General features: G+C 42.0%; 1 protein-coding gene across 5 annotated transcripts in view; it reads right to left on the bottom strand.

Annotated features, from left to right (window-relative positions):
* The window catches only part of PTPN13 (protein tyrosine phosphatase non-receptor type 13), a 114,942-nt gene that overhangs the window by 40,641 nt on the left and 53,113 nt on the right, over positions 1 to 21,188 (bottom strand). For 3 of the 5 annotated variants that reach the window (XM_035325129.1, XM_035325127.1, XM_035325128.1), the window contains 6 exons: positions 20,199 to 20,762; positions 10,563 to 10,658; positions 8,834 to 8,933; positions 2,468 to 2,687; positions 1,036 to 1,110; positions 744 to 918 (listed from right to left, as the gene is read on the bottom strand). In XM_035325129.1, the coding sequence (XP_035181020.1) occupies positions 744 to 918; positions 1,036 to 1,110; positions 2,468 to 2,687; positions 8,834 to 8,933; positions 10,563 to 10,658; positions 20,199 to 20,762 (1,230 nt within the window). Of the gene's footprint in view, positions 1 to 743; positions 919 to 1,035; positions 1,111 to 2,467; positions 2,688 to 5,320; positions 5,386 to 8,833; positions 8,934 to 10,562; positions 10,659 to 20,198; positions 20,763 to 21,188 lie in introns of those variants that run through there. The other 2 variants (XM_035325130.1, XM_035325131.1) reach the window with 2 other exon arrangements.

The following is a 21,188-nucleotide window of genomic DNA, read 5'->3' as shown; positions in this document are numbered from 1 at the left end:
TCATTCCCTCCCTGCCTTACTACTTATGTCCAAGTTATGCTTCTGCAAAGTATTTTCAAGGCTTTCTAAACTGCCTAGGGCACTGGGAGGCTGCCACAGACGGAGAATGTTTTCAGGCTGCTAAGGTTTTCTATCTCTTGCCAGTACTCTGAGTGCTACAGTTCCGCACTAGTCCACTAGACAAGAAAACAGGAAACTTGTGTCTCAACACGTTAGTTCTGCCAAAATGACCTTCCCCCCAGTGAAGAAAAAGAAATCCAACTTCTGGTCTGTTCTAACAGCAAAAAATAAACAGTTCAGAAGCAAACCTTTTTTAGCTGAATGCAACTCCCTCTATACCAGGAGCCCTAATAGTTATCCCAGCACCCCCATGGGCCTGCCCCCACAAGAAGCTGCAGCATTGCTGAGAGCATTGCTCAGAACCCAATACCCCTCTCACATCCTCTGACGGGTGCCATACAGAGCAATACATGTTGTGAAGGCAGCAAGCTGCAGTGAAGAACACTCAGCAACCAAAAGGAACAGGCTGCCTGAGCTGAGATGCCATTACTCAGGCAAACAAACAATTTTAAGGAGTAGGATTTTTCTTCATTGCAGAATGTATTTTGCCTCAGTACAAAAGCATGCAACTCAAAGTAAATGCCTCATACATGCCAGGCAGTCTCTTATTATCTCGTCTCAACACCTTGTACTTATCTCTTATTGCTCTATACCAGTCTACTACACAAAAAGATTATTCTTACCTCTTAAAGTAGCCAGTCCAAATAAGTGATGCTCCACTAAGCCAATATGGGCAACAACCATATCAAAGACATCTTTACATATTGTTTTGGTGTCACAGGTCAGCTCCAGCTTCTGCCCACTTAGAAGCATCACATTTACTTTCCGCCTTGTGTCGTCATTCTTCCCTTTCTTCGTCTGCGTTGTGTGAAATAAAATATCCCAATGTTCACACTCACGGTAAAGGTGCATTTGTTTATTTGTTCATTAAACTTCCTACCCCGGCCACTGATTGCTCAACAGCCCCTTTCTTACCAAGATAGACTTAGGTAGATCCAAGGAGATGAACGGCTCAATCGTCATTTTCACAAACTCAGGGCCAAAGAAATTCTGCAAAGCACAAGCGTATGAATGAATACTGTGTTGCTCGAACAAGAGACCAACGCACAGTTAGTTCCTGCCCTGTACACACTAAAGAGGAACTGAAGGCTGAAGCTGGAAAATTGTTATGAATTCCTCACAGGAGCTGGTCAGTTTGAACAATCTTATTTTGTCAGCATGTGTGCCAGATGTGCTGGCAGGCTGCAGTGTTGATGACATTGCTACTCTACATGTTTTCCTTCCTTACTCGGGCGAAAAGCTAATACTCTGATATTATTCATCTTCCTTGAAAATACAAGGGTGTGTGTTGCATATTAGGACCATCTGGGCTTATTTCAGTAATCAATGTCCTAACACTGCTAAGGTTTTCTGCACTGGCAGCAACTCTGTCTTGACATCTCTGCCTGCAACACGGAACTCTCCTGTCCTGAAGTCTGAAATGCTTCAGTCTCATTCTGTCTGCTGGGTTCAAGCAGAGGTTCTGGCAAATATCTATCTGCCTGAAGGCAAATAAGTGTTATATTTGTTCTTCCTGGGAATTACAGGAGAGCATAAACTGTCTGAACTGTTGAAAGAAGTCCTCTGCACAATCCTGACTTCAATATTGCCTTAAGGAAGTGGTCCAAGATTCACCTAAATACTTGTTAGTTAAGGCCTATGTGAATAAACTGGCCCGAGTGCTACGGACTGGAGACACATAGACTCTTAGCCAGTATGATGACTGCAAATTCACCTGCAAATCTTGTATCACTGTTTCCCACGCAAACGAGAAAAAGAATTCAATTAACTGAAAGCAGCAGCAGAGGGCATCAAACTGTCATCTCCTCTGAACATCACCCACTCCATTTACTTATGTCTCTGTCTCCCTCTTTAATCTTGTACTCCATCCACATACCAAGAGAGCTGGGAAAGCGATGGGCAGTTTGCACGATGAGTCAGGGTGAACCCAGGCACAAAATGTATCACCTTTTTGCCATTCTTTCTTTACCTTCCCAGCTTGTTTATTTAATAACTACTGATGGTGGCGGGACACATCTACATTCCAGGAGGAACCAAATACTGGAAAAAACATTCCTTATCCCCAATAGAGCTCTTGCTTGTTTAACCAATGCAATGTTCAGTCAAGGCTTGCTGTCTGTTTCAGTATCTTTTGTTGCTTCTTTATGCTACTTGTCCACTAACACCACAAAAGTTCAGGAGTTTACTTTGTGAGAGTTAAGTCTTTCCTATCAGGTCAACACCAACCACCTAGTATTTCATCTGTTTATGGCAGGACCCAGTTTATGAATCTCATGTATTTCAATTTCAGTCATGACATTGCTCCGTTTCAACGAAAATAAGAGTTCACCTGAGATCAAGGCATTACCCTCAGTTTTCTTTGAGTCATGGCAGTTTCCAGGGCTATTTCTCTCAGCGGATCTCTGGTGATATCGAGCATTGAGGACCTAATTGCATCTCCAGGGTAGAGGTTCGGTCGGGACTGACGAAGAGCCATTCTAGCTTGCAGTTGCATCATTTCTTCTTCCTGACGCTTTAGCATCACTTCTTGACTTATAAGATTGCCTTCAAATGGTGCTTCATGCTGCCTGTTACATAGTCAGAGGGGATAAAAGACATTATGGGTGTGACTAAGACATTCCTCTGCATTAAGCACTTATCAAAGTGGAAGCCCAGAAACATAAACAAGCTAACCAACACTATGGTAAACTCAACGTTTATTCAGCAGCCAGGAGATGAACAGGGTGTTCCTAGACAGAAGCACTCTATAGCAAGCAATCAGTGTGGAAAATGAGTAGAACATGCTGAGGTTCTACAACTGCCTGTCATTTATCTGTATGAAAATAAAGGCTCAATTGCAGTCTAAAAAATACTCGACACTACAAACCAGTGGAATCCATACAAAACCAGGTAATCTACAGGAAGAAGAACAACTGAGTCTGTTCAAGCAGGGACTGTGAAAAAGGCATGCTTGAAAAGATGTAAAAAATAAAAAAGAAGATAAAGTGTACTATATATGGGTGCATATTGCTCCAATCATTTCCTCTGCAGCAATTCTTTAGTAACTCCTTGCAGGATATTGTATTTTATTCCCTGAACTTTTCCTGAGCAGGAAATATGGCTTAAAATATTTGCTATGCTTTACTTGAAATATTCACTATATTTCATATTTATATAAACATTTTATATGTATCAGCATCTTAAGTTATTCTAAATACCATACTGAAATGTTTTAATCATCTTTTTTTTTTTTTTTCCCCTGTAAAAAAATAAATGTTTCTCTTAAACTCCTAAGAACGACGTGGGTGATATATAGGCATGACAATAAATGAAGTAAGAGTCTAAATGAATCATTTGAAGGACAAAAGTTGAAGAGAGAACAAAAATAAAAAGCCACCACTGTGTCTGTGAAAACAGTAATCTAGCCTCCAGTTCTTATCTCAGCAAATAAGGATCCCCAGTATCCTACCAATTTTATTCTAAATTAGGAAAAAAATCCAGGTCTCATTTTGGGTAAACAACCATTTTTATTTGAAACACAGGAAAAAATATAGGAAAAAATAGACACAACTTCGACTTCTCTCCCTGTCTCCTGTACTTAAAAGTAAAAAACACCTCTAAACCCCAAACTAAATAGAAATTAATCAGGGCTTATTGTTCTACCTCTGTTTATAGAACTACACAGACAATTTTTCAACACAAGTAGATAGGAGAAACTAACAAGAAGTTCATCTACCAAAAAATACCTTTAACAACGTAAAGGCACTTTGAACAATACCAAGCTAAATTAGCTCTGTTCACAACTCTGCCAGCTAAGTTAACAACTCTGTTTTTCAGCTAAGTTAGTTCTGATGGCACACTAGAGCAATGAAAAACACAAAAGAAGAAAGAATGAATGTTTTGAATTGTCTACACCCCTGCACTGAAATTTAGGAATACAGATGAATGTAACCTGCACTGACACTTTGTAGTAAGAAGGTTACCTACTTCTTAAGACAGAAAAATTTATCATTAATTTATTTTAAGAAGTAGGTGTGTAAGTTTGATAAATGACAAACCAGTTACCAAGTAAGAGAACAGGCACCAGCCCAGACAGCACAGTTGTCTATGATAATCTGTGGGCATAACTTCAGATCTATTTCCATCATCTCAGAGCAAAGCGTCTAATGAATGCCAGCAGTGTGAACCGTATAGCACGTCCTCATACATTTTCTGATATTGAAGTTCCATCAACCAACATACAAAAATAGTCTTAAAATAAGATTTATGTTATCGTGGAAAATTCCAAACAATAAAACAGCACTGATGGGCCAAGAACTGAGCAAAATCATGCAGAGGTTCCTCAAATGGAGTTTCAGGCAAAGTCTTGAGGAGTTACAGAGAAACTTAATGATGTCTGCCCATTATCCTTCCCGTTGTGCTGGGCTTTCCTAGCATTGCTCCCCTTCTCCCTCCTCTGCTTCTTTTTGCAGCAGACTTAATAACGTGCACCTAAAAGGCCAAAGTAATGAGGAAAGTGCTCAGACCTGCAAAGACTTGTGCACGAGCTTAGCTTTTCACAGAGAGGAGGCTTATTAAAATCAACATAGTCTGTGTGGGAATATTCACAATGAAGTTAGTTAAATACGCCCACAAGCACTCTTCAGATCAAGGTCTAAGGATGGGCTCCAAAATGAAAAAAAAAAACAACAAAACAAAACCAAAACACTTTCTGAATGTCAATATCTATGAATTATCAAAGTTGATATGAAGAAGTGAGACACGTTGCAACTGGCTGTATCTGAAAACACTTGCTAATGTGAAAACCACCCCTACTGCTGAAAAAGATGCCTTATTAATAACACAGATCTGTGCAATAGCAATCATAAGTTACTGTGAAACAGTCTCGTTACGCTGGTTTATTTTTTTAATTCACGTGCATTTCTCTGAAAACATGAGTGGTGGCAAGGAGAGGAAGCTCTTTTGAGAAGTTTGGAATAGGCAAGTGTTATTACTGCCACAAAAAGACCCCAGTGACATTCCTAACAGATAGCAGCGTGTTTCCTATGGTTCCCCCCGTATGGCAAATACTTGGCTGCTACTCTTTATTTTCATCCACGTCTGGCTGCAAACCACGGTCTGGCAGTTAGGTATTAACCTAAGGTGGCAGGTGAGCAGTCACCTGGAAGGCTGACTCCTGTCAAAGCAGCAAGTGAATTCACTCCTCGCCTAGCGTACTTACCACGGCATGAGCACATACTGGATCACAGAAGGAAGCAAGCTGGAAGAAGGGGAGCAGGTAGCATTCTGCAATGAACAGTGCAGTGGAAAGGTTAGGAAGAGACTGAGAAAGATGGATTCACAGTGGTAGGGGAGGACGGAGATGCAAATGGAATCTAGTGGGTAACTGGAAGGAAAAGGCAACAGAAGGAAGAGATCCATGTCAGCTGCTGCTCCTAGAGAGAAAAAGGAAGAAATAGTAAAGGAGGAAAAAGAGATAAAAGGACAAAAATAAGAAATTCAAGAAACAAAGAGGAAAAGGTCAAGTATCCATTGCCAAAAGGAAAGCATTCCAAGAAGTTTAAAGGGTGACAACAGTCACAGAACACAAGAATGGCTTGGGCTTACTCTAAGATTACTAAAATAAATAAATAAATAAATAAAATCTATGGCTTATGCTTGTTTAGGAGCAGGCTGCTCCCCCAAACAGCACAAATCTTGCTGCAGCTTTACCACTTTCTTAATATCAGCTGCGGACTCTCTCAAATTCAAATCCCCCCATTTGATATACACCTCACTTGTGTGAGATTTATTCCATGGATAATTAAGCAGACTGCCTCTAAGGACGTGCCACAGTAGCAGTGAATTTAAAATGTACCAAAGTACAGATGCTATCTCTGAATACAGAGAAAAACACTCTGAACGGCTGCAGGGACTCAAGTTATAGGTTCGTTCACATGTGCCTCCCCAAACCCAGAGCCAAAACCATTGAACTCGGAGAACGTGCTCCCTGGAGCTACTTGTTATCAATGATTTTACTCTGACAGTTTATGGTTCTGAAATTATCAAAGTCTTGGTCTTCTGCAGCACAGAGCACTCTGAAGGAGCAATACACAATAAACTGGATACAAATAGCAGGTTATTTCCTTGGAAATGTCCCTGCTGAACCAGCTACCATCCATCAGTGGTGGTACTCCTTTCCACACTCCATACCACTGCTAAGTTTTAACAGCTGTTGGGGAAAGACACAAAGAGAAAGAGACAGACAGACAGACCTGTCTTCTGTTCAGCTCACATAATTAACAGAGATACTAAGTATTATTTTAGGACCAAATTCTGCTCCTGGCTGCTTTGCTCTGTTTCTCATTGGGTATATAAAAAAAAAAAATAATTTTTTTTTAAAAAAAGTAAAATTAGTTTTCAGGAATTCAGCCTAATTTTTTTACTTTTTATCTTGGATATACTTGCTAGTCTGGTAGTGAGGAAAAGGTTTCTCAACTTATGAAAATAGGGTGTCGGTCTCTAACTCTGTAAAGAACTACATGTGGTACCCTTCTATGCCATTTTTGTGCAGGTGTAGAGTGGTATCTTTCAGCAGATGCACAGATAGGAGGCCATGCAAAACCAGCAGATCAAAATAAATACTAAGCCTTGGAGAAAGGCTGTAGAGTTCCATAAACGTGAAGCTCACACCACTGCTAAGCCAAGGAGATGATTCTACACTGCACTTACAGAACAGTATTTTCCTGCTGGATTTCACACATACACAAATTACTTCCATTAAAGGTACCAGTCTTAACAGAACAATATAAATTAAAATAAGACAATGTGAAACGAACCATGAGAAAGTATGTACTCTTTTACCACAGCACCTCTACTTGCATAATAGGCCTGATTCATTTACAACAATGTGACTTGTTTCCATACCACATACTACACTCTGTTTCTGAACCATTTCGTAAATAGAAAGCCAAGCTCTCTACCAGCATCCACCAATTACTGACAGGTTATTCTGAGGCATTGCTGCAGCATTGAATTGGCAGCTTCCCGGGGTCCAAATCAGCCACTGTGTAAATGAGGCTGACATAGCAGTATTCACCAAAAGGAAAAGGGCAAAGAATAAATTTATGAGCTCATTCTGTGCACTCAGTGGAAGTAGTTATTTTGCCATTTTATTGCTCTACGGTAGCATCAGATTGGAAGCAGAACTTTACAGCTCTTAAACAGGTTGACATGCAACATGAACCTGTAAGCAGGGTCCTTAACATTTGCCCTGCAAGCTCCCATACAAACTCAAATCTTCTTAAGTCACAACAGGACAGATCTCTTAGATTGCCTCAACATTGCAGCACAACACGTACTCTGTTATATGAATTGATACTGTAATTTCTGCCCAGCTAAGTAATGCTTAAATACTTCTCTGCCACAAGAAATGCCAATATATACATCTCTAAATGACTTCATGTTTTCCAGGCGAAGTGCAAGTGGTAAGGAAACCAGTGCATTATTTCAACAGACCAACAGAAGCCATAAAATTTCCAAGTTTCTGTTCTTTTTCTCATCTGCACCCATACACAGCCTACCTGAGACCCTGCCTTACTCAGATGCATTTAGGGGAAACAACATAGTGCAAGAAGCACATACTCTTTTATTTTAATCTCCATGTTCAAAGCATAGCTCTATAGGCTAAACTACAAGGACATATCTGACAGCCTTGCCACATTTCCTGAAACATTTACAATCTTCAGACATCTCTGAGCTTCTTTACTAGAATAAAGCAGGATTTCCACCTGGTCCATGCTAAAAAGTTATAAATATCCTACAATACCAAGCACAGCAGCAATCATTTTCCCGATCTATCCCAAATAAAGCTGCGGAGAGATGGCTGTTGTAATGAAATGAGAGGAGAGAGAGAAAACACGTGTCCCGCCCCCTGTCCCCCCCCAAATGCTATTGGAATATTTTTGATCAAATATTCATAGGTGATTCAGCATGTGACAGACTAAAAGAGGAAAATTTTCCATTTAAAAGGTTCACGCCTATAAAGATTATCAAACATTTACAATGGAACCACTCACAAAACTTAGCAGCTATGGCTAGAGTAGCCTCCGCTGTACTCAAGTACAGTTGAAAAGAGAACCTGCTTTTTAAAGCAACATTGATAAACAGCATTTTAAAAATAAATTAATCTAAAAATGCAACAGAATCATATGGACTTAATATTCCAATAAACCATATGGTAAAATAGGTTTCAAAAAGCCTAAGTTGTATCTAACATTATCATAAACCAGGAGTTTGTTAGAGTAAACAACCAAATGTATGGCTTTTAGCTTATTTCAAAGCAATTGCATATTATCATCTCATTATTAAATGAACACATTTCAAAATAATACCAATACTTCCTAAAAATTTTAAGTAAGTAAAACTGAAATAGAAATGATTAACCACTTCCAAGCAGAACACAAACCTTGACCTTCTGACAGATATGCCAACATGACAGAGCACAACCCAGTCTCCAATAAATACAGGAGCCAAATTTGGACTCACAGCTGGTATAGTTACCTCTACACCACATGCACAATGATACTTTGACTGACTGCATTATGCGATTTTGAAACACCATCATCTTTCAGACACAACAATTTACTAAAATAAAACAGAAACTAGGATGGGAGTGAAGAATTGGCTTGCAGATTTACAATAAATTCTCCAATAGAGACTGAGCACTCCAAGACACAGTTTTCACATGGTTTACCTGGCTCTCTGAGAATTAGCTTGACTTGACGTCGAGATATCATCAGCGCTTGGTAAAGCACCATTGGCATCATCTCTCTTGAAACCTTCGTTTCTTCTCACTAGAAAACCAAAAGACAAATTAATACCTGACTAGGCAACAAAGCATACAGAACAATCCCATTTAAAAATCAAGGATTTATCAGTCACATGAGATTACTTAGAAGGCATCAGATTTCTGTGTTCCGCATATTAGACACGCTACTATTAGGAAGTTGATTTCAGTTTTCAAAGAAATCTTACTGCTTCCCCCAGTGAAGGTAGCTACACTACAGAATTCCTTTGAGGAAGAATACTAAGGAAGGCCTAAAAAAACGTTAAAAAAAGAAATACATGATTGCATAGACACCTTTCCAACACAGAAGGTTTCTTTTTCTGCTATTCTATTGAGACATGAAGTGGCAGAGACACTGCACAAAACCGCTCCAGAATATCAAAGCAGTTAAATAAAGTAATTCTGCAACCAGTTCACAAGGAAGTTAAGAAACTGGTATACTGCTGAGCTCCTGTGATTAATTTTCCCTGAAATCTGACCCTTCACTATGAAATAGGTTTCTGTTTTGTCTTTTTTTTTTTTTTTTTAAATAATAAACTTATCTGCTTTCCTGTTTATAATGGTTAGCTCCTTTGCTGGTATGTCTTCCTGCAGCAGCACCTGAGATTTTAAACTTCTGACCTGATTTTGCAAAGTGTTTGGCTTTCATTTCTTATTGTACCCTCAGTGAACAGAGGTAGAGATCTTGGACAACACATTAAAGCCATGTTGATTTTGGAATTGTTCTTTATGACACCCATTTCATTGACTCTAGCTACTGGTACCCAAAAAGCAGCTCTCTCTCACCTGTACAGACTTTGCATAGAAACTCTTGAGCAGCCTGTTCTAAATGGCAAGAAACAGATGGGAAAATAGTTATTGTGCCTCAAGACCACTGCTGTTACTTGCTGCTTGTTTCTGCTTATTAGGCTTCAGGCTCAGTATTTAGGAGGAAGACTGCCAAAAGATGTGGAAGGCGTGGTGAGCACAGGGCAGCTGGGTTGGAGCATATTCTAGCACTTCTTTCATAAAACACCCCAAGTACTTTTTTCCATGTTGTGCTTCCATGTTGTGAAGAAAACCTTCCTGTCATATATCAACAAATAATACCATTGCCTGTTTTTCCAAGCGACTGATTTAGTAGAACTTGCATAAATTTGTCATACTATTAGCCTGTACTATCTACTTTTTTGTGTTACACTAAAATCTTTGGTTTATAAATTGTCGACCATTTTATCCTCTTAGTAAAGCCTACAGAAATCCAAACAAATTAAACCATATACGTTCCATAGAAAGCTTTTACAAGTTACTGAGATTGCACACTAGGAACAACTAGGATTGTTTTTGTGCCTGTGAAGACTGTGCCATTTAAATCAAGCACTCCAGTGAAGTTAACCATTTCCACCTTTTCCTACCATGTTCCCTTTCAGAGTGCTAAATGTCAAACTCATTTCTGAACAGACTGCCAATTATGCTGAACTGAACACAATTATTTAATTACATGAGATCATCTTACAACTTCATATTAGTAGTAATTATCTAGCCTCCTACTAATGATTTAACTTCCCTCATATTTTTTTTCCTTTGAACTTTCTTCTTGCCTTTTTTTTTTTTTTTTTTAATTTCTTTTACTATTATTTTTAAACACAGGTCTTACCTTGCCTGAAATCTGGTTCCGAGGAAATAACAGATGGGCTTTCACTTGAAGTACTATAAACATCGCTGTGGTAAGATTTGTACCTTCTCAGAGGCTCTGAAAGTTTAAATCAGGGTGTCAGAAAAGAACAACAGTTCTAATGCAAAGTCAAATACAAAGCAACACTTGAAATTTGATCTGTTCAAAACATTTTAAATGCCAGTCTGTGGTTTGGGAGTCTGAAAGCAAAGGAAATGTTCAGTGGATGCTGTGCAGAAAACTAATAGCTAGAAAAAAAAAAAAAAAAAAAAAAAAAAAAAAAAACTAAAGTCCCACAAGCCAACAAAACACAACAGCTACAAGCCCCAGTACCCAGACCAAAACTGACTAAAATATTTGGCGCATGCCTCGTGTGTGTAGGAAGCAACAGCCAGGAACTCAGCCCCTGGCTCCTTCTCTGTGAGAAAAGGAAAAATATCCATAGCAACAAAGCAGGAACTAGAAAATCAGAATTCATTCAGCCTTAATTTAACATCCATAAAATATGATTAGCAATCAATTATTAAGTCCCTGCAGGATTTTTAATTAACCAGAAGAGCTAATTGCTTTTGAAGAGGAAGCAAAACAACATAGCCTCCACTCCTAGTGTCAGTGAACTTTCCACATAACGTACTGAAAGCAAAGGAATTGGAAGGGATACGCACTTGGTATTTTCAGCTATCTTCAAAACTTTGCCACATGCAAGGCAGAGAACAACCACGCACAACGCTTATAAGCAAGAAACAGAAAGCAAAAAAGCCTCCACACTTGGAGACCTCCAAGGCTTTGCTGTCAAACAGAGCACACTTCAGATGTCCTTCTTTCCAAAAGGCTGTCTTGGGTCCACTTACAGTTAACATTTTTGAAAGCAGAAGTGATGATACAGAGCAAGCACATGTAACAGCTGTAAATACAAGTGCCAATTACTGCAGTAAGGCACGTAAGGGGAGGAGTACAAAATGTTGAACAATCGAGCAGGCAGCAGCAAGAGACGTGAAGTTATTGCAGACCACAGCTTGACCAGGTGTGATTAACACTAGTGATAAATTTACTAAGTGAACCATCTTAATAACAAAATTACTATATAGAAATAATGAAAACATGTTTTCTACCCAATCCAATGTTGCTGAAGACACAACTGGTAAACTAAGCTTATTTCCAAAACAAGCGAAAAACCAATACAGAGGAATTCTGTTAATTGCACTTCCCCCTTCTGGACGGGAGCAGCAAAATCAAGCCATAACCAACTAGATCATCATCTGCCATCAATGGTTAAGTGAAACACTGCTACTTCCTCTAGAGATGACGAGAAATAACTGAAAACAAAGAAAAGAGAGGGATAGGCAAGGGACTACAGCATCAAAAGTGCTCTTCTGAACAAAGCAGTTTGGAAAAGCAGAAATAGAGCACAATTGGCAGGATGAGATATTTAGCTCAGTTCTTGGGAACCAGTTTTCCAGTACAAGGTTACCAGTACGAAGGGATAGGCTGAGCAGCAAGGGTGCAATCCATCACCACAAGAGCTGGACGTGGCTGATCCAACCCCAGCCCACCAGGACTCCACAAATGGAGCCTGCACCAAACAGATTTCTGTTCTCCGCTATGTTCTGAGAGAAATAGAACCACATGTTAGCAACTGTGCCCTGTCACTACCTGCACAACAGAGTGGGTTTTCCATCAAGCAGCATATCTTAGGTTCGCAAGTAACATTCTCAAAACTATCTTCTGACACGTGGTTTAAACCCCAGCCTTGTTTTTCCAAGATGATTCTGCAAAAAGGAATTCTGAAGTTCCATCTTCTCACATTCAAGAGACAAAACCCTCTGAGAAAAACAACCAAAAAGGTACAGCAAAGCCTGAATGAGGCCAGAGGAAAAGTCAGACACGCAGCTGACAGCACTACTTGTTTGCATTTGGCGTGGTGGCAGAGAAAACTCCAAGCAAGAAAAAAAAAGAAAGAGAAGAAACCAAGTGCTGCAGTATACAAACACTGAAGCCAAATTGTGTTAACTTTGCAATGTTTATTTCCAAAACCTTCAAAAGCTGTTATTTCCTACAACTGTCTACCAGCCCACTCAGTTGTGCAGCTCCCCAGAACCCCAGCAAATGCAGCAAGATGCTGCAAGAGACGCATCAAAAGCTGAAGCCCAGTGAGACCTACACCCATGCCTCGCTTGATTCTCACAGCTGAGCACCACGGCGTGCACGCCTGCAAAGCGACCTACAGCTCGATGCAGAGAATTCAATGGGGGGGGCTTGCTTCAGCCTTTCACAATGGCTACTTTCAGCCTTCTGGATTTTACAACACCGAAACCCACCACTCACCTAGCAATGACTTGCCTAAATAGGAAAATAAACCCCAAATTCAGTGGGAAGCCTTCTGTTGTGTATTTTAAAACAATCCCAGCCCTTCGAATGAGGCACGAATCCTAAGACGATATTGGAGCTACAGTGGAGAAATGCTTAAGTGAAAACAGATCTCCTCTTTCCCAGTAGTTTTATTAGCTGTAGATTTTGCAAGTCTGCTAGAGCGTCTTTGAAGCAAAAGGAAGGGAATGGAACAATAAAACATAACATGAGATTTTAAGCAGATTTTTTTTCCACCTAGTCAGCAGCCTGGGCTTCCTGAATTGCACACAGAACTGTGGCTCTGTCCTGGCTCTCTGAGACGTAAAATTTTGCAAAAAAAATACATGTAAAATGGTAAAGCAGAATACGAAACAAGCACTTGTGGAGCTATCAGACACTGTGGGCTGTCTGGCTTCCTCTGGCTCAGCCCATCAGCGGGTGCCCTGCTGGAGGCCACGGGGGCAGCTTGTGGGCCAGGAACACCAAGTGAGGTTCCCGATCACTGCTCAGAGGTTTTGCGCCTCGCCACAGGAGGCCCAGCCAGCTGTAGGCCCGTTATCGCAGTGTTTGCAAGCACAGGCAGGGCTGGGACCAGCTGTGCCTTGTCACACCTTCCACCCCAAGGAGGCCGTACAACTTTCCCTAATAACATAAGCAAAGGTCATCTTCTCTTTTCCCCAATAATTTTATAATCTTCCCCTATGGGGCCGTGCCCACGACTACCAGCCCTAGCTTAAGAACAGAAGTTTAGGGGCAAGTGAGAAGCTACAGCCTCTGCTTCGGGGTAAAAGCAAGAGATTTTTCTTTGCTTCGCTCAGTTTCAGGAAAATATACATAGCAGTGGAACTGACTGCACGGACAGGATACATGCTGCAAGAGTGAGATTCAACCATCAATACGGAGACTGCTCTATCTACAGTGCTTGCTGAATTCACCCAATAATTCATGCTTTCTTCTCTCCTCCAGCAAATTCTCTTTGATTCTAACATATCATCTTAGGTTTAACTTCAGAGAAGGCATCTGGATTGCATCCAAACCAAACCTCTTCTAATGAAGAGCTGGCTTCCAAAGGTCACGAGTCCACACTCCGGGACTGAGCTGACGCTGAGTTTTTCATCCAAGAATTTCAAAAACAAGGACCAACCTGAATGGCTGGGAAGGAACTGTAAAATGAGATCTGCAAAAGCTAACGATGACAATAAACAACTGGTCTCCAGAATTCACATTTTTCCCTGGGATTTTTGAATAGTCTTGGTATTTTTGTTTTAAGAGTCTGTAATGAAGATGTAGATACAAAACTTGTAATGAAAGTGCAGGCACCATAACATGGAGATGAGAGCTGCTGTACAAATGGAAGAAAGCATGTTTGTGCCATTTTTGTAGCACTGCAGCGGTACTTTTTGAAACTGCCCATGGAAGCCAGCAGAGCACAACCTCACAGGCACCTAACCCAGTACAAAACAACAAACCACGCCATTTACGCAAGGCAAGATGTGCAAGCCCAGGCTCGTAATTTACAGAAAGCCTTGTCCCAGCCAACTTCAACAGAAATCAGAGGACCGCATTTAGCCTGGAATGTCATTATCCCGAGCACATGACTCACATTAGATACACTGGTTTTCAAATGCACATTATTACAAAATTCTTACTGGATGCACAGAGAAGGAAAAGGATAGAGATAGCAGAGTTCAACAAGCAGTTTCCCGGCAGGGCGGGTGTTCTGGTTTGCTCTTGGGGTTCTGGTGGTGGGCGTCTTTAGTACAGCTTCGCTGTAATGCCATGAAACTCATCCATAGTCTTTTGAGAAAGGGCTGGGATGTGCTTCTTTCGCAGAAGCTCAGAAAGTAAGTTAGAGTCATATTTACTCTTCCCTTTCCTCTTTTCATCGAATACAACTTGAATTACCTTCTGCGAGGCAGCACAGCAGATGCTCAACAGAGAGCATTGTGACCCAGAACGAATCCCTGGTAAGGATTCCTATTTGTCACATGCTCACAGGTAACATGGGATTTCCACCATCCTGTTTTACTACCTTTTGTTAAGCTATATAATTCAGAACAAAACAGCCGTGCCTGATGTCAGAGTACTTGTACCTTACAGGTATTTCACACAAGTATTTCTTATTTTCTTCCTTAAAGGGCCAATTTTCGCAGCACCAGTATATCTCCTGACCCAAAGTTTTCTTAGTTAGGAACAGTTCATTAGCCTACCCTGCAGCTTCATGACTGTGACTGCTGAACAGTAACTGAACCTTATCCATACCGGACATACCAGCCACATGACAATTCCTTTCACCGCCACTGAGCTGAAATCACACTGCAGGATGATCCTAAAACAAGTGTAAACTGAGCCTCAGTTTGCTTTCACATGCAAACAGCATACCTCATTGTGGGTGACTCGCATTTCCTCCACTTCACTTACCTGTAGAGTACATACAACTCAACTGAAAAAGAAAGTATGCATGTCATTGAATCCACAGAGGTGAGTTCGCAGAGCAGCTATTCCTCCTCTGCCCTACATCCCACCTCCTGCTTAACCTGCTTCTCCTGTAGCTCCCCAGTTCCAGTCTCTGGGCTTCATTTGCTGGAAGGCATGTGCTACCAACCTGCTTACCCACAATATACTGACCACAGTAACTTTTCCTTATTCCCAAACACAACTTCTAACTAAGAGTTTTTAGCAATCTGAACATTTAGAGTACCCGCCAGCTTCACTCGCTAGCCGAAGACACGCAGCCATGACGTGGAAGGTGTATAAGTGGGGTCCAGACAAGTCTTCAGGGGAGCACATCAATTAACAGTCTTGCGAGATAAGTACTCAGAAGACTTGAGAGGCAGAGGCTGATCTAGAAACACAATCCTACACTGCCTGCTGCTGCTACCTTTTTGAAGTAGACACCAGTATATGAAGAACAAACAGAGCTAATCATGTAGGATTCCAGCTGGAAAAAACAGAGGTAAAAGAGAGAGGGATAAACACAAGTTGAGGCCCTGGAATTCACATGGCTCCTGACTGCAAACATTTTGAACAAAGACAGCCTTGAGAATATTTCCCAACCACCCCCAGTCCCTCACCCCTGTATCCAGCATTCCAGCTCTCCAGCACAATCAGCTTTTTTGGTATCCTCCCATTTTCCCCCGTGTGCTATTTAATCCACAGCCAGCTCTGCATTACTACTCTTCCAACTGCCTCTTGTGCTCCTGCACACCAGGTCAGACAATCTTTACTCCTTGCTCCCTCTTGCATTCATTTCCAACGTTCCCATAAGCAACATTGTACATAAAAAGGATACACATTTGCTCAAGGAACACAGAAACCACTTCCCTTATAATTATGGAGATGTACAAAACAAGGGGGAAAAGGCACCTGAGCCAACGAATGGGGGAAACTGTCAGTAGTCTATCGCAGAGCCATGTGCCCGCCTATCGCGCCAGCTGAAGGCAGGCCCAACGCGAAAACTGAACTCTGTTTATGCTTTGCAGCTCTCAGAAGATACCATCAGTTCTGTGGGTGAGATGGCAAAGAAAGCTGGGAGTAAGGGAGAAGGCACAAAGCTCTCATGCTCTTGAGCAGCAATCCAGGCTTGCAAGATGCCAAAGGCAGAAGGTTGTTGGCTCTGACAGGGGATCCTGGCTGGGGGCGCCAAGCAGCCATTGCCAACTTGCAGAACATCAGCTCACTCGGTACAGAAGAGCTGCTTGGGTTTAACACCAAAGCTGACAAACTACATGACAAAAACAAGAATCAACAACAGCAGCAGAGATACAGAACTCTCTCTTCCATCACTTGACAAGATGAAAACACATTTTTGGAGTCTGATCTGAGCGTTCAGAATTGGCTGACGTACACCTGAGCTGAAATAGCAGCCGTCTTCTCTCCCCCTCAACATGTGGCCAAGAACCTGGTCACTGACAAACACCCAAACTTGGTCTACGACAATCACCTCAGCCCTCAAGCATCACAGAGGAGCAATGTACAACACAGCAAGTTTGTGAGCAAGACACTTGGAAGACGCTGCCTCTGGAGGGTTTGGGAGGCTGCATCCAAGACGTTCCAACTGCAGATTATAGTGCAGTGTGGATGGTTAGTAGCTCGCTACAAACTACCTCATTACAGAACAGCTGTAATTAAACCTCTGTCATTCTTCCCACTATAAACTCGGCTTTTCATGAGTTTATAATTTGGGTTGTAAAAATCTGTTCTGAGTGAAAGCTTGGCGTACCAGAGCCTACGCATGGGAACATTTTCTTTTTCCAAGACAGTCAGCTCCTTAAGGTTTTATGAACAACAAAAAAGCTTGCCAGCTGAACCCAAAATGAGCTAGGGAAGAACTAAGCCACGTGTCACTTAAATTCCTTTGTAGTTTGAAGAGGGAAGTTATATCTGACAAAGCTCTGCCTGTGCAGAGTCCGATGCCTTTTCACAACTGAGAAAACAAAGAGCTGAAGGCAGAGGCTTACCTACTGTTAAGAGGTAACCTCGAGCAGGACTCAGGCGAACTGAAAATATTTCCAGACATACCAGTGAGCAGGCAGATGCCCGGCCCTCCACTAAGCCCAACCACTGACCTTGCTCCCATGACTCCAGGCTCTCCTCGCCCCTCCAAGCTGAGCAGACCCTTCGTTCCCCACCGGGCAGCTTCCCACGTACCTGCTGCTTTCTCTCCCTTGCTTTCTCTCAGTGCTGCCCCTCGGCAGTCGCGCTGTGTCAGCCCCAGAGGCCTAACAGAACCCGTAAGGAGAAGATGGACGGTTGCTGTCATGTTCCCCAGACACCTCACGCATGGCGCTTCTCATCGCTGCCCACCAGCTGCAGGCAGACAGCTCGGCACCACCACGTGCTGCCCGAGAAAGCCACCACCGCTAGCCCCGCGCTGACAATTGTTACCACAGCTCTCAGCTAGGCTGGCTCTGTGTCAGAAGAGCAGATCCACACGCACTTGGTAGTACCTGCAACTTGGAAATAATCTGTCTACCCACTACTTGCCTGAGAAGTACACACAAGAGTAATGCACAGAGAAATAACTTACATGCTGTGGTTTTGCTGCTCAGACAGATGAAGCTAGCAATAGACTCTCTTTAGGAAAGGTCTCAAGGCACTCATCTATTGCAAACAAGATGTGCGGTAAGGAATAGCAAAATGTATGGAACAAAGAAAGGAAGCTAAAGCAGCCTGAAGAGACTTCACATCTCAGGGGGTTTGTGACCCTGCCCTCAAGGAGAAATGGAGTCCTTTCACTCAGACTTCTCAAGCCACCTCCAACCCAACAGCAACCAACTCTTCTGTGAAAAACCATTCCCCTTTCATCTTACTCAAATACCTCTTTGCACTGACTCTTGTTAAAAATTGACATTCACAGTTCATTTTTGGCCTGAAACTTTTAAGAAGTTAACTGAAAAATACATGGCAAACCTGCAGTAAAAAGTGCACAGTACACAATGCTGACTCCAATGCAAGAGTGAAACGTACCTCCTTCCTCTACTGAAAGTAGTAACTCCGAAGACAAGGACACTGCAACCCAGCTATGTACTGAGAGTATCGAGACTTCTTCTATCAAGTGATGACTGAATTCAGAAGGATGGGCAGTGAGTCATGAGCTACGGCTTCGATCTGCCCTCACTCAGTTCCTCCAAGCGTAAAGCCCTGGCTCCTGGTTTGCTTTGGCTGCACTGCCACCCATTCTCTACACTAAGCAAGCAGTTTCACACAGCTGAACCATCTCAGTTTGCGAGGCCCAGGTGCGTTACCTTTTCTGTCGCCTCCCAGCCTGTTTGACTGAGAACGATAAACCCTTGCTCATCAACGGGCTTGGCCGAGCTTTTGGTTTTGCTGTTATGCAACACAACCCCGCACGAAGCTGAACTCCTCAGCAAGGAAGCTCTTGGTCTTTCCCAATGCAGGGAGTGGCTGCTGACACTCCACGAGGTGCCTATCTCCAAAGGTTCGAGTTGACTCATGCACTTGATATGGCCCCCTTCAGTTTCACAGTCTTCAACCAAACATAAAGCAATGTCCCCGCTACCCCATCAGACATCTCAGTAGGTAATTACAGGTGGTCAACTTCTATTCTGAACAAACAATGGTTATCTCCACTGTACTATTTCCATCTACATTCATTTTTTCACTTGATAATGTTACCCTCATTGGAAGATGTTAATGCCACAGCACAGAAACCCTTCGCTTGCAGCTGGTAGATAATCACAGCAGCTTGTTGAACTGCTGATGCTGTTTCAGTAAGGCTCCTTCTTTCTGGAGCTCAAGGCTCATGTGCTTAGGAGAGGAAGAACATGTTTCCCCATGCTGCCTGCAATACAGCCTCCTCCTCAGATAGCACACAGTGCTTTACAACCCTGATAAAAGGCTTTATCAGCTCTCCTCAACAGGGGTGTTCACACCTCAGTGCAGGAAAACAAGGCAGAGGTTGTTATTTCTGGCAGTTGTCGCTTCTGTCACACAATAGCCAGGCCACCATGATAGTTCAGTCGTATCAATTTTCTACACAATGGAATACATCACCCAGCTAGATCTGCACGTACAGCTCTTCCAGCATATACCTTTGATGAACAAGCAACACCTTCTTGCCCATCATGAACAGGATCTGACTTGGCACTCAGTTTCAAACCAGCTGTCCTCAATCTACAACCCCTGAAAATCACAGTGCATGTTCAAAAGAAACAAAACACGCTGTTCCCCATTACAGGGCTCCACATAAAGACAGTTCCATAAGTGTGCACACAATAAGTCCCGAGATTTTTTTCCCCCAACGTGTTCTCTAAATTAACTGAGGGAATTTACTGACAATTCTCCTCACTCAGGTAAAGATCTTAAGCCCAAAAGAAACTACATATTTATGGGGCTTAAGTGGATCATCCAGAATTATACACAGCAAAAACTGAGAGATCTGTAGATGACACACTTCTTTTCCTTCAGGGTATAAATCCATCCTTAAGAGCTCAAGATGAAGGTTTTCCTTGAAGGAAAATTACCTGACAATTGGCTGTTACCTATATATTTCCTAATTTTACTTGATGAACTTGACACTGGCTGACTTAAAAAGAGCAACTATCTTCACTGGCTAAATATTCTGGACAAGCACTTTCATCTTGGTTGGCAACAGATGTAATAATGCTTTGATTTTACCTGAAAACAGAGGACAAAAGTAAGAGCTCAGCAGTTTCTAGAGTTGCTATTAAAGAACTCAGATTTATCATAAAGACAATCTCTGTTTAATGACTGGAATGATTCAGAATATCTAAAAGCTTCACTAACCTTCTACATTCATGGCTTCCCGCAGGAGCTGCAACTTCTTTTGTCTCTCTCTTATCCTGTCAAAGGCACTCGATATCGCTGCGGAAGTTGATGTCTCTGGCACATGGCGCGTTTGGTCCAGTTTTTGAGGTCCAAAGACATCCAGAGCTATGCTGCCATCAGAGTACCTTGCTTCCTTGTTTCTGTTGGTGGTAGAAGTCCGCACTGTAAACGTCTCGCACTGATGACCATGCCTGTGAGAGTCTCCAGCATGGTCCCTCTCAGCGGCCTTGTCAGTTGTGCAGAGCAAGTCTGTGGAGGAAGCCCACACCTTCCGCCTGGGAGCGGCATCTGTATGGAGGTGACCTTTTTTTTCAAACTCATTGGTTTTACATCTGTGAGGACAGAAAGCATCTTCCTGTCCTGAGTTGTAATCTGAGGAAATGCCCTGGAAAAAATCTTCCTCGCCTTGTGTTCCTCTAATGGACAGAAATCCCATAGACTTGCTAAGCCCTTTGTTAAGCATGGTCTGTTGAGAGAAATGAGTCTTGTGTCCGTCATCTGCATCAACCACCAAGGTTTTTCCTGGAATAAGGAGACATTTCATACATGTAATTTGTACTTAGTACACAAGAGTGCGACAGAAGTTACTTGGGAGTGTACACCAAGCACACATTTGGCATTGATTTGGTCACGCAAAAAAGACTCAGCTGCTACCTCAGTCAAAGACAAACCTTCAGCTACCTCATAGCTGACAAACATATTTGTCCTATTTCTGAAGAGCTCAAGAAAAAATGATAGCCTAGGATAATCAAACAATAATATTAAAAATGATTACTAGCTACATGTGCAAATTTGTTTTCTCACTCCCTGTATTTGTAACCTAGTTTGGACTACCACCAGAAGCACTGTTTAACCATCAATCCAAAATCAGCAATTCATTTCACCCCTCACACACAAAGGCACAACCTGCAGTTTCTCATCACCTCTCAACAAGTCCAGGTTTGTTCC

This window comes from Oxyura jamaicensis, chromosome 4, assembly GCF_011077185.1.
Source record: "Oxyura jamaicensis isolate SHBP4307 breed ruddy duck chromosome 4, BPBGC_Ojam_1.0, whole genome shotgun sequence".
Classification (NCBI taxonomy): Eukaryota; Metazoa; Chordata; class Aves; order Anseriformes; family Anatidae; genus Oxyura; species Oxyura jamaicensis.
The sequence above is the reverse complement of the archived record's forward strand: the minus strand, read 5'-3'. Positions and strand labels throughout refer to the sequence as shown.